We start from the raw sequence: 16616 nt of genomic DNA, 5'->3' as shown, positions 1-16616 counted from the left end.
AAATAATGGATGTGGTGCATTTTGAGCTAATTCCTTCGCTTCAAAAAAATACTATGATACAAAAAATAAATTTATACGATAATTTATGAGTGTAATAATTTTTTTTTAATAAAATTATAATTTAATTTGTACATATGAAATATTGGTACTTTATCGAAAATAAAACTCTAAATTAACAATTTTATCCTAAAATTCTATCCAAATTTGATTGAAATAGAATTCTAAATTAATTTTTTTATCATACAAATTGAATTCTATATAACTTTATCCTACGTGGCACGACACTTGGCGAAAAGTTGGAACGCCAAGTGTCGCTATCTCGTCGCCTGGCTAAAAGTTTAGCTTTATATATTAGTTATATGATTAGATTTGAAATTTGGGTCAAATCGGGTCGAATTTAGGTTGGTCGGGTTGGGTTCGGGTTTCTCTCAATAACTTCAGATTGGGTTATCGGGTCGGGTCAATGATTGCCAACCCTACTTTCAGTATTGTGGGCCACTTAACAATTATCAAATCACTAGACTACGGTTTTATTTCACAAGCTTGTCGGCTGCGTTTCCAAGACAACAGAAACTGGTACACCCTGTGTTTGTAAAAGATTAAAGAATTTTGTGTCAAAAAAGTTAGGAAAAATTTCCCGGAATAATCCCACCTTTGGGCCGTCCGCTTAAAATAATCCCATCTTTGGTTTTTTTGATAAATAATCGATCTTTATACTTAATCCGCTCATAATGGTCCCAATGACTAGCAGCCGTTTGGGGAGGTAATTTTATTTTTATTAAGTTTAATTTACACGAGTCATAACTTGATTTGTCTAAAAAAAAAATCAAAAAAGTAAATAATAATTAAAAAAAAACCACCACCATCCTTCGGCAAAACCACTTCAGCCACCACCATCCACAACACCACCCAAACCCAGACCCCAGATCCACCACTCCACCCAGACAATAATCCACCGCCACCTAGAAACCCACCGCACCGATCTGAATCCCACCCAACCTAACCCCAAAACCTCTTTCGAAAATCGAAACCCCACTAACCTTGATTGAGCCATTCGAAACCCCACCAAACCAGATCCCAAGAAACGAGGTGGGAGGTATGTGTGTGGACGGAACCAAGGGCAGGGGAGATCGACGCCTATAGAATCTTGGACACGGCCAAAAAAGGGACGGGGATGGAGCTGGGATCGGGACGGGAATGGGTTTTCGTGGGTAAGGATAGTTTTACAGCTCGTCGGGGCTTTGGGAAACACTCGCTAGGTTCTCGTGAAGGAGAAGTTTGGTGGTTCGGGGGAGGAGTTTTCAGCGCTGTCTCTGATCGATGCTTCCTCCAGCGTCGTTGTCGGTGCCGTGGTTCGGGGCTGGGTAGCAGGACTATAGCTAGTTAGGTGGTTTCATAATTTTATTTTATTTTTGGTTTAAAAAAATTTAACATTTTTAAAATTATTTTTTTTACCAATTACAGACTGCCACGTGTCTGGTAACTTGTTATAACAAGTTACATGACCGATTGGGACTATTCAAAGCTATTTGATAATAAAGGTCGGATTATTTAAAAATAATCTAAAGATGGAATTGTTTTTAGCGGACGCTCGAAAAGTTGGATTATTCCAGACAATTAATCGAAAAAGTTATAGTGTTGTGGTTTGGGAAACGATTAAGTACAAAACTTGGTATGGTAAACGTAATTCATTTGTGGGTTTGTGTGTAGTTTCAAAGAAGCGCAAGTTGCTGTTTTGGTCGTATACATGTTGTTAGGAGATTGGGGCGTGAACAAAACCACCAGTTTTAAGGTGCTCCACAATAAGAAAAGCTCTTCAACTAACTGCTTTAAGTGCTGACAAAACTCAACCACCAACGAAAAACTATAAATTTGATATTTGTTAGAGTAAACGTTAGTTAACGTCGTAATTTGCAACCGTCATAAAATTGTCCCAAGTTAAACTACGTGGAAGAACCCACCAACTCCATACTCCAACAGGTAGCAAAGTCAGACATGACTCATAAGCCACGTGGACAATATTTTCATAAATTTATCAAATACTCTCTCCGTTTTTAAATACTTGCTCCATTTCTCCATGCGTGGAATTTTAGGAGAAATTAGAGATAGTTATAAAATATGGAGGTTGTGGGGTTGGTGGAAGAATAAAAAATTATAGAAACAAAAGTAGTAGAGAGAATTGGAGGAGAGAGAATATATGTTGGGACCACTAGGTGAGAGAAATTGATTAAATATTGTAAAAGCTTTCCAAATAAGGAAATGGAACAAGTATTTAAAAACGGCCGCAAATGGAAAGTGGAGCAAATATTTAAAAACGGAGGGAGTATATACTACTTCGTATGTAAATACTTCCTCCGTTTTTTTTATTATTGCGCCATAGGGGTTGGGTATAAATATTTTATTAGTGGAAAAAAAGTAAGATAAAGAAAGATAAAAATACAAAATTATCCATGTGAAATATTGATAAACTAAAAAATAAGTGTGAAAAAAGATATGTTGGGTATTTATGGTGTGAACACAAATAATTTTTTTGTTCCTAAAAAGGAAATTGTGTAATATTTATGAATTTTTTTTAAAAAGCAAGTGGTATAATAATAAAAGAACGGAGGATGTCCAATATTTGATAAAAGTGTAAAACATGTAATTTGGCGCGAATTTGCGCGCCCTTTCTTCACCATATTTTCATGTCCATTTTTCCAAAAATTGCTGGTGCGATTCAATCAATTAATTCGATCTCTTCTATCAGATTACGATTGGTAAGCTTTTCTTTCGATCTGATTTTTCTAATAACATCAATTGTAACTCCATATTGTTTCATGCTTAAACCCTAATTTTTTAATTTTTTTGTTAATATTGTTTTATTACAGAATCTAATTCACGAAATTTGCTTTATTACTGCTTAATTTCATGTTGAATTATTTTGATTTGTCAATAATTTCAATTTCAAATAGTGAAATGGTTACATCATATTGGATTTCTGTTAAAAAAATTGTTTTTCTATTGCAGAAATTTCTCGATTTTTGTGCCGTTTCGATGGCTAGTGAGATTAGAAACGTTAGTAATGGAACAAACAATGAATCAATTGATTTGAGAAGGGGATACCAAGTAGTTGTTGCGGCAACTAAGGAAATGGGTATTGGGAAAGATGGGAAATTGCCATGGAAATTGCCTTCTGACCTTAAATTTTTTAAGGATATTACTTTGCAAACTTCTAATGCTGAGAAAAAGAATGCTGTTATAATGGGGAGAAAGACATGGGAGAGTATTCCCCGTAAGAATCGGCCTTTGCCCGGTAGACTTAACGTTGTTCTTACTCATTCCCGAGATTATGATGTTGGAAGTTTGGATGATGTTGTGACTTGTGGAAGCATCAATTCTGCTTTGGAGTTGTTGGGAATGCGCCCGTATGATCACTTGATTGAGAGGGTGTTTGTCATTGGTGGTGGTCAGATCTTGAGGTTGGCATTTACATTGTGTTTCCATGAACTTTGAGTAGGAATGTATCTTTTGCATAAAGGGTTTAATGTTTTTTTTTTATGTAGGGAGGCGCTCAATGCTCCAGCTTGCGATGCGATTCATATTACAGAGATTGAGACCGATATAGAGTGTGACACATTTATGCCTGCTGTGGATGATTCTTTGTTTCAGCCTTGGTATTCGTCTTTTCCTTTGGTTGAGAACAATATACGACACTCTTTCGTTACATATGTCCGTGTGAGAAGGACTGCAGCTGATATTGGTACTCAAATCAATACTGCCAAGGCACTATCTAGTAAGTTTGAGGTACAGGACTTCTCCTTCCTGCCTCAAATGGTATTTGATAGACATCAGGAGTATTTGTACCTTAAGCTAGTTCAAGAGATCCTTTCGAGTGGGAATCTTAAGGATGATAGGACAGGGACTGGGACCCTATCAAAATTTGGTTGTCAGGTACATCAAGCTGTTTGTTTATATTAAGTTCGTATTTTGTTTTTGTTTTGGTCTTTAGTTATCGATTTGATGGTTTTTGCCTGCAGATGCGGTTCAATCTGCGCAAGAGTTTCCCACTTCTTACTACCAAGGCATGTAATTTCTAATTAAGTTTCCAGCTTATTGCTTCTCTTTATGATTTATTTTGAGGATTTTAGTTATTTATGTTTTACGGAAATGGCTTGTTGATATGATCATACATGCATACTGTGATATATAATATGGTGGATACTGGATGCTAGTTGTGGAAAAAATCTATTCGAACTCTTAAGCTATATATAATGACAAGTACCTTTATCATTTGAAATTACAGAGGGTATTTTGGCGAGGTGTTGTAGAGGAACTATTGTGGTTTATTAGTGGTTCCACAAATGCCAAGGTATTGTATACAAACTCTGAGAATAATTTTTTTTGTTGATTCAAAATTGCTGTCTTTTTAAATGAAGTTGCTGCTTCCTTGCTGTTAATCTAATACTTATCTGAGATTCACACGAGGCTGAAGATGCCTTCGAGACATAATGCTACTTTTTTTGTGGAAATTACCATGAACTGCTTAGTCTGTTTTTAATGCTACGGAGTATGAGCTAATTTTCCAAGTCTGCCTTGATGTAACCTCTGAGTTTTTGATGATTGGCATGGTAGACTTTTTATTGAGGGGCAATTTTGAATTCTATTTCAGACCTAGCTTTCAGTGAATTGTTAAATGTAAGTTTCACTTCACAACATTGGACTGTTGCCATACCCTTATCAATTTAGGCATTCAGATTTCAGATGCTGAAATGGATAATAGAAAAGAAAGACACAATAAATCACCAGAGTGAATGCAGAAGAGTTTGCTCAAGCATGATGGACTATTCATCTATGAATACATATTATATCCTGGTTAAGAGGAATATATACACTTGCATATAAGATTCACTATCTTGTACGTAGTAAATAACTATCTTCCTTCCGACAAGTGTCTATACTAATAATGGTTTTAATGACCTTTGGGTTTGATAACTGAAATTCAAGGTGTAAGCATGTAACAAGTGTTTTCGTTTTTTCAGGTTTTGCAAGAGAAAGGCATACATATTTGGGATGGAAATGCATCCAGAATGTATCTTGATAGGTTAACCAAATAATTGCAGCTCAAATTTTGTCTGGTGATATGTTACTGTTTTGCATATATGCCTTGACATGCATCCATTCCTGTTGCAGCATTGGTCTACCAGACAGGGAAGAGGGAGACTTAGGACCTGTATATGGATTCCAGTGGCGGCACTTTGGTGCTAGGTTGATCCATAATGTTCGAGAGATTTTTATATGTTGCTTCACATGAAGCCAGATGTTAGTTCTTATGTCTACTTGTTACTTTTACAGATATACCAGCATGCATGCTGACTACACTGGGCAAGGATTTGATCAGTTGTTAGATGTTGTACACAAGATTAAGAATAAGCCAGATGACAGGCGTATCATCCTCTCAGCTTGGAATCCTTCTGATCTTAAATTAATGGCATTACCTCCATGCCACATGTTTTCTCAGGTATTTGTTGAGATTCAAGTTATTTGCTTTTATGTATTCTTTTATTTCTTTGGTGCTTACTTTCTTTGTTACAGTTCTATGTAGCAAATGGTGAGCTATCTTGTCAAATGTACCAGCGGTCAGCAGACATGGGCTTGGGGGTTCCCTTTAATATTGCGTCTTACGCTCTATTGACGTGTATGATTGCTCATGTCTGTGGTAAGCATATTTGCAGCTACTTTTATCTATCCTTTGCTCAGGCTAGTCGTTGATTTTGGATGTATATTCTTAACAAAATTTTCTTCATTGCAGATCTTATTCCTGGGGATTTCATCCATGTCATTGGAGATACTCATGTTTATCGCAACCATATTGCGCCTTTGCAAGAACAATTACAGAATCTGCCTAAACCTTTTCCTGTAAGCATTAGTGATGTAGCTAGCTTTGATTTGATATAGGATAGTTACCTTTTCTTTTTTAGGCTATTGGGTTTTTCTCTCCTAATGAAATCTAATGTTTGTATTTTAACAGGCTTTGAAGATCAACACTCAGAAGAAGAATATTGATTCTTTTGTAGCAACTGATTTCGAGCTTGTGGGTTATGATCCTCACCAGAAAATTGAAATGAAGATGGCAGTTTAAAGTTCACTCTTGACTGTGAGTCTGTTATGTTAATATTAGCCATTGATTAATTGAAATTATGTTATCATGTTGCCTTTTCAAAATCATGTATACAGTTGCCTATTTATTGATCAGGTATTCAAGTCGCTACAATATGTTATGTATTTACTGTACTGAGTTTTTGTGTTGTTGATCCTTGATTTGACTTAATCTAATATTTTGCTTTCATTTGGCAATATAGTATAGGAATAAGTTTAGAATGTTGATACACGATTAATGAATAGAAAAGGTAACCAAGATTTAAAGCTCTAAACATCCTTTATAGAAGTTGTAAAATTAATACACTAGATAATTATTGCAAGATGAAAGTCCCATACTACGATTACATTTCCTTAGGGGGTCATAGCATTGTGTACTATCTGGAACATATGATTCCTAATTCAGTGTTTGAACCCTTTCCTTGATCTCCTCTTCAAACTCCTTACTTCCCACTTCAGCTACCTCTTTCTGCTGAGTGCTTCTGAGATCCTCACTTTTCTTTTTCTCAGCAATGAAATTCATTAGCATTCTCAATGCCTCCTCTAAATTTTCACTTTTCATCAGCTGTTCACCTACTTCTGCAGGGGTGACCTTTGTTTCCTGCACCTGTTGTTCAATTTCCGTCAAAAGTAGGTGTTCTTTGATGCCAAGGTAATTTGTAGAGAGTGTTCTGAGTGCAGATTGGGTGCAATAGGACATGTGGATATGCAAATCCATCCTTCCTGGTCGCAAGAGTGCTGGATCAAGTCTGTCTTTGTGGTTTGTTGTGAACACAATGATCCTCTCATCTCCACAGCTTGACCATAACCCGTCCATGAAATTAAGCAAGCCTGATAAGGTCATCTAGGTTATAGAACAGAAAAATGTCAGTTCTAGATCATTACTCGTTAAAATTTCTCTTTGAATAATTTTCAATAACTTACCTCATTCCCTTGTTGAGAATATGAATCTTGAAAGTTTCTCTGGCGTGCCTTCATCTTCTTCTGTAAGTCGATAGAGCAGTCAATGTCTTCCACCACGAGTATCGATCTATTAGCTGTTGCTATCAGTAGTCTCCTAAGGTCAGAGTTTCTCCTAATATCAGTCAGCTCTAGATCATATATATCAAAATTTAGATAATTAGCCATGGCTGCGATCAGACTAGATTTTCCTGTACCCGGAGGTCCAAACAGCAAGTAGCCACGTTTCCATGCCTTCCCAACTTTTCTGTAGAAATCTTTCCTCTTCAAAAACCTGTCCAAATCCTCCATTATCATCTTCTTCATCTCCATGTCCATGGCTAAAGTGCCAAAATTTGCTGGGTGATCTAGATTTACAGATTGCCAAACCGTCCCCGTGGTTATATGCATTATCTCAGAATCCAGTGTGTGCAGCTTTGGGGTCCTTTTCTGTTTTTTGACCACCTGTGCTTGTTCTAGGATGTGCTGGAAGTAGGTGGTGAAAACCATTTCTTTGTGCTTCTTGTGAAAACACAAGTTGTAATATTGGATCTCATGATTCTCTTCGTTGAATCTCTTTGTTTTCACCTGTTTAGTCACTTTTTTCCAAGTGAGCTTGACTCCATTGAATATGTCAACCACTTTTTGATTTTTATCCATGGAAAATTGGATATTCGACTCTTTGATAGGCAAGGTGGCTCGGAACCTGTGGGTTAATGCAGAGAGTTTGGTGCCCAAATAAAGGTCTGCAGCATAAAAAAGCTGGTTTTTAACCATTCCATCAACTTCACTGATGATTATGGTTACCTCTGAGGAGATAGAAGCAAAGAGAGCCCTGAGTTTATTGGAAATGTAGTCTTGAAATTCAATGGGTACGTTATCTCTAGCAATGCTACGTATCAGCATAGCGGCTGCAGCGGCAGAGGTAGCTGTGGAGATTATCGTTTTAACAGTAGGCATTTGGATGTTGGTGTTGAACATTTTGAGAGGTTTTTCTGATCTTGTTTTAGAAATCAGGTATGGAGTGTTTTAAGGTGCTGCCTTTCCTAATTCCTACAGAGTATTGTGTTTACTTAAATAGAGAATGTGGATGTGCAATGGAAATTTTGAATTTTATTATGGAGTAATTGAACTTTTTGGGAGTAGTGGATTTTGGATAGTTTTAGTATTTCACTGTTAGTTCCTATAAGCTTTTTCTGCACGTATTGACCCTGCTGAGTGCTGACTATGAATTGAGCGTTCAGAATCAGAAGTGATGATGTTTTTTTGTTTTTTATTGGCTCACTGAACACTGAAGTGATGATGCTACGATGTCTTCCTCTGTTTCTTTTCTGAAGTTACGTAAAATTTAAATGTTTTGGAAGTATGTATAATGAGAATTCTTGTACTCCGTAGTATTTATCTTGAGAGTAGGCAAATATTTTGCTAAATTGGAATATATGCTTTGAGAATAGGTAAATATTTTAGTGAATGAGAATAGTTGCTTTGGGATTATTTAAATATTTACATAATCCCAAAGCAACTATTCTTATGTATCAAAACACTCTTCTTCGTTCATTGTAAAATCTTAACTTCGGACGTGTAATCTGTATTACTCTTACCAACACATGAGATATTTAAAATGTGCTGGCCTAAAGTGAAGCTGTTTTGTTTTTTATTTTTATTTGTTTAATCACAGTTATCTTTGGGAGTTTAACAATATTATGACTGCAATATATCCTTGTACATACCAAGCTAAGCTTGGTCTAGCGGTATAGATTGTATCTTTCAACCTTAAGATTGGAGGTTCAATCCCCATTAGAGATTCTTTGAGGGTGGAAATTTGCACAGTTGATATAAAAACTAAAAAAATAAAAAATACTGCATTAGTACAATCTATAAACTCTGATGTATCTTAACTGTAATTAAACTCTGACCGTTCACATATATCATGTAATAAGGCTTTTCACCAGAATTCTTTTCCTTAACAATCTAAGCAATCTAGCAATATGTTTAAGTGTATAATAGTTGTTCTGAGGTTGAGGAAACTCCGACTTTAATCTCTCTTAGTCACTGAGACCACAATATTTGAGTATTCACTTTGTTCTCGAGCCATACGTTCCTTGACCATTATTTTGAACCTGAGAAACAAATCGTCCATGTCTGCCTCACTAAATTCAGCTGTAAGGAGAGATTCTTAATTCAGTAATTAAACACTGTCTTTGATCTCTTCTTCCAACTCCTTACTTCCCACTTCGGCTACCTCTTTCTGCTGAGTGCTTCTGAGATCCTCACTTTTCTTCTTCTCAGTAATGAAATCCATTAGCATTATTAATGCCTCCTCTGAGTCTTCACTTTTCATCAGCTGTTCAGCTACTTCTGCAGGAGTGACCTTTATTTCCTGCACCTGTTGTTCAATTTCTGTCAAAAGTGGATGCTCTGTGATGCCAAGGTAATTTGTAGAGAGTGTTCTGAGTGCAGAGTGGGTGCAATAGGACATGTGGATATGCAAATCCATCCGCCCTGGTCGCAAGAGTGCTGGGTCCAATCTGTCTTTGTGATTCGTCGTGAACACAATGATCCTCTCATCTCCACAGCTTGACCATAACCCGTCCATAAAATTAAGCAAGCCTGATAAGGTCACCTAGTTATAGAACAGGAAAATGTCAGTTCTAGATCGTTACTCGTTAGAATTTTTGTTAGAATAATTTTCAATAACTAACTTACCTCATTCCCTTGTTGAAAATATGGATCATGAAAGTTTTTCTGGCGCTCCTTCATCGTCTTCTGTAAGTCGATAGAGCAGTCAATATCTTCCACCACGAGTATTGACCTATTAGCTGTTCCTATCAGTAGTCTCCTAAGATCAGAGTTTCTCCTAACATCAGTCAACTCTAGATCATATATATCAAAATTCAGGTAATTAGCCATGGCTGCGATCAGGCTAGACTTTCCTGTACCCGGAGGTCCAAACAGCAAGTAGCCGCGTTTCCATGCCTTCCCAACTTTCCTGTAGAAGTCTCTCCTCTTCACGAACCTGTTCAAATCCTCCATTATCATCTTCTTCATCTCCATGTCCATGGCTAAAGTACCAAAATTTGCCGGGTGATCTAGACTTACCGATTGCCAAACCGTGCCCGGGCTCCTACGCATTAAATCAGAATCCAGTGTGTGCAGCTTTGGGGTTCTTTTCTGTTTTCTGACCACCTGTGCTTGTTCTAGGATGTGCTTGAAGTAGGTGGTGAACACCATGTCTTTGTGCTTCTTATGAAAGCTCAAGTTGTAGTATTGGATCTCATCGTTGGCTCTCTTTGTTTTCACCTGTTTAGTCACTTTTTTCCAAGTGAGCTTGACTCCGTTGAACATGTCAATCACTTCTTGATTTTTATCCAAGGAAAAGTGGATGTTCATCTCTTTGATAGGCAAGGTGGCTCGGAATCTGTTGGTTAAAGGCGATAGTTTAGTGCCCAAGTAAAGGTCTGCAGCATAAAAGAGCTGGTTTCTAACCATTCCATCAACTTCACTGATGATTATGGTTACCTCTGAGGAGAAAGAAGCAAAGAGAGCCCTGATTTTATAGGAAATGTAGTATTGAAATTCAATGGGTACATAGTCTCTAGCAATGCTACGTATCAGCATAGCGGCCGCAGCGGCAGAGGTAGCAGTGGAGATGATCGTTTTAACAGTAGGCATTTGGATGTTGGTGCTGATCATTTTGAGAGGTTTTTCTAATCTTGTTTTTGAGATCAGGTCAGGAGTGTTTTAAGGTGCTGCATTTGGTCTTTCTTATTGTGCTTACTTTAATAGAGATTGTGGTCGTCTCTAGAGGATATGCAATGGAAATTTCAACTCTAGTGTTTGGAGTGTTTTTGGGAGTAGTGGATTTTGGGTGGTTTCACTGGCATTTCCTATAAGCTTTTTCTGCACGTAATAAATTAAGAATTGACCTTGCTGACTTTGAATTAGAAAGTTCTGAAGTGATGATGGGGCTTTGTTATGTCCCATTGTTTTTTTTTTTCTAAAGTTATGTTTGAGTTATTTTAACCGGTATTGAGTAAAATGTTGTGGGAGTAGGTAAAATGTTTTCTACGTAGTATTTGTTGAGGAGTGGGAGTAGGTTTGGTAAATGAGAATATATGATATGGAAATAAATACAGTAAATATTTTGGTTATGAAATAATTGTTTTGGGTTACGTAATGCTACATACTTGTATTTTGTAATTGAGAATAGTTGCATTGAAAGTAGGTATGAGGGTAATTGTGCAAAAATATACTACGAGTAGTATTGGAAATAATAAGATAACTAAAGAAAGAAACGTACGCTAAAAATAAAAGAAACAAAGAGAGCAGCAAATTTTACTCTAATTTTTATGCTTACACAACTAGCAACACCCTTTTCTTGTAGATGGCATATAATGTAAGTATATAACAGTTGTTCTGAGGTTTAGGAAACTCCCACTTTAATCCCTCTTAGTCACTGATACCACAATATTTAAGTATTCACTTTGTTCTCGAACCATACGTTCCTTGACCATTATTTTGAACCTCAGAAACAAATCATCCATGGCTGTCTCACTAAATGCAGTTGTAAGGAGAGATTCTGTAACAGCTCTTATAGTCTTGGCAATGAATTTGGCTTGGGTTTCGAGGTTTTGGTTTGTGTCAACGCTCCAATCAACTGTAAAAGTTTCAAGTTTGTTAACAGAAAATGATCCTTCAGCCTCCACTAAATTTTTTATCTCTTCCACTGTAGGAGCGTAAAATGGCATGTTGAATCTGTCTAGTTTTTCCTGTTCAATCAAACCCTGCAGAACACTAGAAGAGTTATGTATGGCTTAAGTAGTGATCTAGTCACCCTTTCATCTTGTCATATATAAAATTGTGGATTATGACACGAACATTTAAGTATGAACTTTAGTATCTGTATGTACTTTTTACCCGAACTTATTCATATCTATCTGTTCATATATGTGTGTAAATAATATTTTGAAGGCCTCATCAGAAGTCAGAATTTATCAAAACTTGTTGGCCTTTTGGTTATATTGGCAAACTTGGGAGTATTTTAGGATGAAAATAATAAGACCATAGTCACCTCTAGAACCATAGTTTGAATGGTAGATCCAAGCAATTCCCAAATTGAATCAGGGTCATTTCTCTGAATGCTACCCTGCAGAGTCAAGACCATACGGCCACCAGGTACCATCTCCTTCGCTCGTGACCTCAAGAAGAGAGTGAAGTCCCTCTTAAACTGTGCATAGTATGCCTGTAATATCTCTGGAGGGCTTGTTTTTGCTATGTATATATTCCCTTTGTTCAATGCTTCTCCAGTGCTACTTTCCAATTCTCTTGGTACCTGCCATTGCAATCCCACATCCAAGTTAAGAAATAAAGTACCAAATATATGCAGAAAATAAAGATATGAAGTATAATCCCAAGAAGAAAATGTATCCATTTTCTTTGCATATGCACTAGAACACTAGAAGTAGAAGGGCTTCTATGTCATGCTTCTCATTATTTGTGACAACTATTTTCGGACATTCTGCAGTAGTACTGTATATATGGTGTATATGACGTAGGTTATACCTGTGAGAGCCAATGAACACTGTAAGAAGAGTGTACAAAGTGAAGGAATTGGTCAGGAAAAATTCTTCCATAGAATGATTTAGGTGTTCCTGATACTGAACATGGTCCGAAATCAGTGCCTTTTTCTTCTTTTAGACTCTGATAAAAGCTTGGGAGCAAGTTAAATATAGCATTGAAATCATTCCCTGGGAGATCATTGAGGAATACTCCAAATTTAGGGGATTTTCGATTAAATATCTGTCGTTCCTCATCAATTATATCAATGATTTCTGAGACTACCAACAGCGAGTTAGGCCCGGAAGAACAGCCTAAGTCAGCCATCATTAGACATTCTGGCTGTAAGGCATGATACAGATCTCTTATGCTTTCTTGTAATACCGGCCTCGCCTTGTTTATCATGGTTCTCTGCTCCACAAAACAAGAAAAAAAATAGGCCTTAAAAGGGGAGTACAATACATTTATGATTTTATGGAAAGAAAATTTTACAAAATTAGAATCATTTTCATACTCGTCTCATGATTGGGTTTCCCATGAGACGAGTATGAAAATGACTCAAAATTAAGCGAATGTTGTTTCAGAAAAGGTGCTACATGTTTTATGTATCTCGATATATTACTAATTCAATTCGTATAAGTGATTATTATATCCGAAAAAATGAATGTATTTGTAGATGTTCAAACCATTTACATTTACGAAGGTGATTAGAGATGTTCAAACCTGAAGTAAGGAGTTCTTTGCATAACTACTTTGCCCATCTCCTTCCTTCATGTGGAGAACATTCTCTACTTCCATGTGAGCACCTATCTATTATTTTCACTCTAGTCTTAAGTATAGTATTAATGATTATTTTATAAATTTTGTGTCTTATATATTCTTTATATTACTAGTTCAGGTGTAAATATATGCGTACCAAATAGGCAAATACTACAAGCTTACTAAATTAGTCCTTAAACTTGAGTGATGTACTGTAAGTGCAAAGGTTGTGCTGCGTGATTCACGTCTCTGCTAATCCATCTTCTTTCTCTCATTTATAAGCTCTTATTATTATTATTAAAGCGTTCACAATATTTAGTGTCCCATAAACCTAGGGTACCCTGGTAGCTTAAGGGTTAATTAAGAAGGAAGTTCTACATTATTTAAAATTCAATTTTATTCATTTAAATTCTTATTTATTTAGTTTTAACTTTTAAGTTTCTAACCAGAATTCTACCAAACATTAGGGAGTAGACTATTGCATATATGCATCTACTTTATCAAGGTGATCTTTTATTCTTCTTAGTCAAAGCATAAAAAATGGAAGACATGCGTATTACTTTATTAATTTTTAAAAAAATTATAGTAAGTTTTAAAATCTTAAGTAGAACCCGAGAACAATAAAACCCCTTGTACATAATATATCTCCGTTAATTATTATATGCAACAAAGGCGTATTATTTATGAGACATAAAATATTTTTTTGTTGCATATAATAATTAACGGATTTAAGTATATAAACAGGAGAATAACTGTGTGAGAGTCTATATGACACTCCACTCATGGTACTATACTACTATGTATTATATGTGTGAAACGTGAAACGTGAAACATGAAACATGCACCAACAAAGAGCGTGATTTTCCGAGCAATCGTTAACCGTTTGCTTATAGGAGAGACCAAGAGACTAGAGGAATCAAGGTAGTCTCTCCTAAAATAATAAAGTTGGTGACATTAGATGACCCTTTTTCTCCCTCCGCCCAACCTCACGTTCGAAATTTGGAATTAATCAACTATTCTAGCCTCATATCTCATGATACTCCGTGCATTTGAAATATTGTACTCGTATAACATAACTTGTTTGTAAATAGTACTCTACACTCTGTAATACTTCATACTAAGTTGTTTATTGTTCCCTCTCGATTTCTACTTTCTAGATTACCCAGTGGAAAGCTGAACAAATGCAGCCTAGATCTTTAATTGGTTAGTAGAGATCCTTAAGCCTTAGATTTACGTTATGCCCCAGCCTTAACCCACTTTTATGTGGTCTCTCTTCTGCTTTAGCCCTTCCTTTTCTCTTTAATTCTTTACTCTCTTTTTTATTTTCTTCGCCCTTAAAATAAAGTGAATCTTTCATTTACTAAATTCAAACATAAAAAGGTAAGTTAATAAACAAGCATCTAAAGTGTCACGAAGTAACTGTGTCGTAAATTTTTGTACTGTCATGGGTAAAAGTGAAAACTCATTAGATATTTAAGATTGGAAGACGTAACATCCTAATTGTGGTTTGTATTTTAGAACATCTATCTTCTACATAAAATCCGGCATTATCTACAACATGTTATCTTATAATTGGATGGAACAATAAAGTACGAATAAAGTGGTGGTCCTAAACTCGACACATTTGCTAACATGGTTACACTAAAGATGAAAATTGTTACGGGGTGCTGTCTTGCAAAAATGGCTGATTATAGGCTTCCTAATAGCTAGCCTTAAAGAGAAATGAATAAAGAAGGTTGGCAAGATTAAAGGATTTCCTTTGAACTTAATCAAATTAATTAGGTATAGTACTAGATAATGATCCATGGATGTACACCACCAGCGTTCTGTTGCCTTTATGATCTTTATAATTCTGCTCCACCTAATAACTTAGCTAAAAACTTCCACATCATTCATTCAATCATATCTGAACCAACTTCCTTTTGGATTGTACTAAACATAGGTTATGTATGTATTATGTATAAAGTACCTAAAAGTACTAGTATTAAATCTTCAATAACATTGTATCACATGTTGCATGATATTGTTATAAATTACGAGTTTATGACCTTTAATTTATATTGTACTGTGTAAAAAAGTGCACCTATTTTGTGTCACCTAAACCTTCGGATTCTTTAATTTAACAGTTAAACAACTTAACACATCGATAACTTCCAACTTGAAAATCTTCACTCTAATAATCACAATTATCAATTGGATCTATATGTGATACTTGAACAATAGGAACTTTGAAATTGACAGACTTGTATAATATTCCTTCATGTGAATTGGCTTACCAAGAAGATCATCAACATATACTGGCCATCCACCGGGAGGTAAGGAGGACATATTCTTTAGGGTATAAAATTCTCAATGTCTGGTTCTTTATTTGCATCTAGATACCGAAAATTCGAACAATTTTAGCAGCAGAGAATATATCAGTATATTGCATCATATGCAGTAGAACAAAATATATGTCATAGATTTTAGTCTTTTAGATTTTGCCCCTTAACAGACAGATGCATTTCATCTCTTTATCATATATTCTTCTTGCTTGGCTACTTGGGGGGGGGGGGGGGGGGGGGGTTTCCTCTTCCATCAAAGCTTTCCTTGTATTTTGACCATCAAATTAGAAAATAATATTCATAAATAAATGTATTTATGTTACATTTCACACAAATGAAGAAAGAGACATAAAATTACATGAAGAAAGAGGCATAAAATTACAAACTACTGTTAGAAAAAGAAATACCACAGCACATTGCTTACTCTATAAATTCGAAATCATAAATTAGCTCTACCAAGGAAAGTGCTCTTTATGGGCAACACGTAATGAAATTAATTTGATCGACCTACCTTTAAGGTATCATTGTATCAACAATCATTAATCATTAATAATTAATAAGTTAATGTTAACATAGCTCTAAGAGTTATGAATAAGTTAAAAGTAAATATAAAAATATAGTCGCAAGTGATATAACTAAACGTGTTACATGTTCATGGCTTTAGCCTTGTATTACCTTATTCAAGATATACATATGAAACTTTCCTTTTTCACTTTTACCACAGTTTTGGTTATTATGTTCTCTTACCTTTTCACAATTGATACAGAAGAGACAAAATAAGGTAAATGCTAAATTGCTAATTAAAGAATTTTTTTTTTTAAAATACTTTGTATGGATAAACTAAGCTCAAAGCTTAATAAGTTCAATCAATACTATAAATTCAGAAAAGATAAGCTTAAGGTA

At 35.6% G+C, this 16616-nt stretch overlaps 3 protein-coding genes and 1 pseudogene across 3 annotated transcripts; 1 reads left to right on the top strand and 3 right to left on the bottom strand.

Annotated features, from left to right (window-relative positions):
* The first annotated feature begins 2630 nt into the window (after positions 1 to 2630).
* Positions 2631 to 6274, top strand: LOC145560247 (bifunctional dihydrofolate reductase-thymidylate synthase 1-like). Its single transcript, XM_081621503.1, has 11 exons — positions 2631 to 2756; positions 3007 to 3458; positions 3543 to 3930; positions 4017 to 4061; positions 4283 to 4348; positions 5019 to 5080; positions 5170 to 5244; positions 5332 to 5497; positions 5572 to 5695; positions 5789 to 5895; positions 6008 to 6274. The coding sequence occupies exons 1-11, from the start codon at positions 2685 to 2687 to the stop codon at positions 6116 to 6118; spliced, it is 1668 nt and encodes a 555-aa protein (XP_081477629.1). The 5' UTR covers positions 2631 to 2684; the 3' UTR covers positions 6119 to 6274.
* A 258-nt stretch (positions 6275 to 6532) lies between these two features.
* Positions 6533 to 8545, bottom strand: LOC145558005 (AAA-ATPase At3g50940 pseudogene; annotated as a pseudogene).
* Positions 8546 to 8762: 217 nt separating this feature from the next.
* On the bottom strand, positions 8763 to 10828 carry LOC145558856 (AAA-ATPase At3g50940-like). Its single transcript, XM_081620203.1, has 2 exons — positions 9781 to 10828; positions 8763 to 9697 (listed from the first exon to the last, which is right to left on the bottom strand). Exons 1-2 carry the CDS (start codon positions 10765 to 10767, stop codon positions 9263 to 9265), a joined length of 1422 nt encoding a protein of 473 aa, XP_081476329.1. The 5' UTR covers positions 10768 to 10828; the 3' UTR covers positions 8763 to 9262.
* Positions 10829 to 11513: 685 nt separating this feature from the next.
* LOC145558004 (putative jasmonic acid carboxyl methyltransferase 2) lies at positions 11514 to 13428 on the bottom strand. Its single transcript, XM_081619162.1, has 4 exons — positions 13354 to 13428; positions 12637 to 13041; positions 12146 to 12406; positions 11514 to 11858 (listed from the first exon to the last, which is right to left on the bottom strand). The coding sequence occupies exons 1-4, from the start codon at positions 13426 to 13428 to the stop codon at positions 11514 to 11516; spliced, it is 1086 nt and encodes a 361-aa protein (XP_081475288.1).
* Between the last annotated feature and the right edge of the window lie 3188 nt (positions 13429 to 16616).

This window comes from Chenopodium album, chromosome 9, assembly GCF_948465745.1.
Source record: "Chenopodium album chromosome 9, dcCheAlbu1.1, whole genome shotgun sequence".
Classification (NCBI taxonomy): Eukaryota; Viridiplantae; Streptophyta; class Magnoliopsida; order Caryophyllales; family Amaranthaceae; genus Chenopodium; species Chenopodium album.
Note: the sequence above shows the minus strand (reverse complement) of the source record. Positions and strands in the feature narration are given on the sequence as shown.

What these genes read in the sequence shown, in the direction of transcription:
- LOC145558856 (XM_081620203.1), bottom strand. Translation starts at nt 10,767, where the DNA reads ATGATCAGCACCAACATCCAAATGCCTACTGTTAAAACGATCATCTCC. An exon ending in ATTTTCAACAAGGGAATGAG is followed by an intron (nt 9,698 to 9,780) that starts GTAAGTTAGTTA and finishes TTCTATAACTAG; the next exon opens with GTGACCTTATCAGGCTTGCT.
- LOC145558004 (XM_081619162.1), bottom strand. Translation starts at nt 13,428, where the DNA reads ATGGAAGTAGAGAATGTTCTCCACATGAAGGAAGGAGATGGGCAAAGT. An exon ending in CAAAGAACTCCTTACTTCAG is followed by an intron (nt 13,042 to 13,353) that starts GTTTGAACATCT and finishes TTTGTGGAGCAG; the next exon opens with AGAACCATGATAAACAAGGC. An exon ending in GTGTTCATTGGCTCTCACAG is followed by an intron (nt 12,407 to 12,636) that starts GTATAACCTACG and finishes TTGCAATGGCAG; the next exon opens with GTACCAAGAGAATTGGAAAG.
- LOC145560247 (XM_081621503.1), top strand. Translation starts at nt 2,685, where the DNA reads ATGTCCATTTTTCCAAAAATTGCTGGTGCGATTCAATCAATTAATTCG. An exon ending in CTTCTATCAGATTACGATTG is followed by an intron (nt 2,757 to 3,006) that starts GTAAGCTTTTCT and finishes TTTCTATTGCAG; the next exon opens with AAATTTCTCGATTTTTGTGC. An exon ending in TCCAGAATGTATCTTGATAG is followed by an intron (nt 5,081 to 5,169) that starts GTTAACCAAATA and finishes TTCCTGTTGCAG; the next exon opens with CATTGGTCTACCAGACAGGG.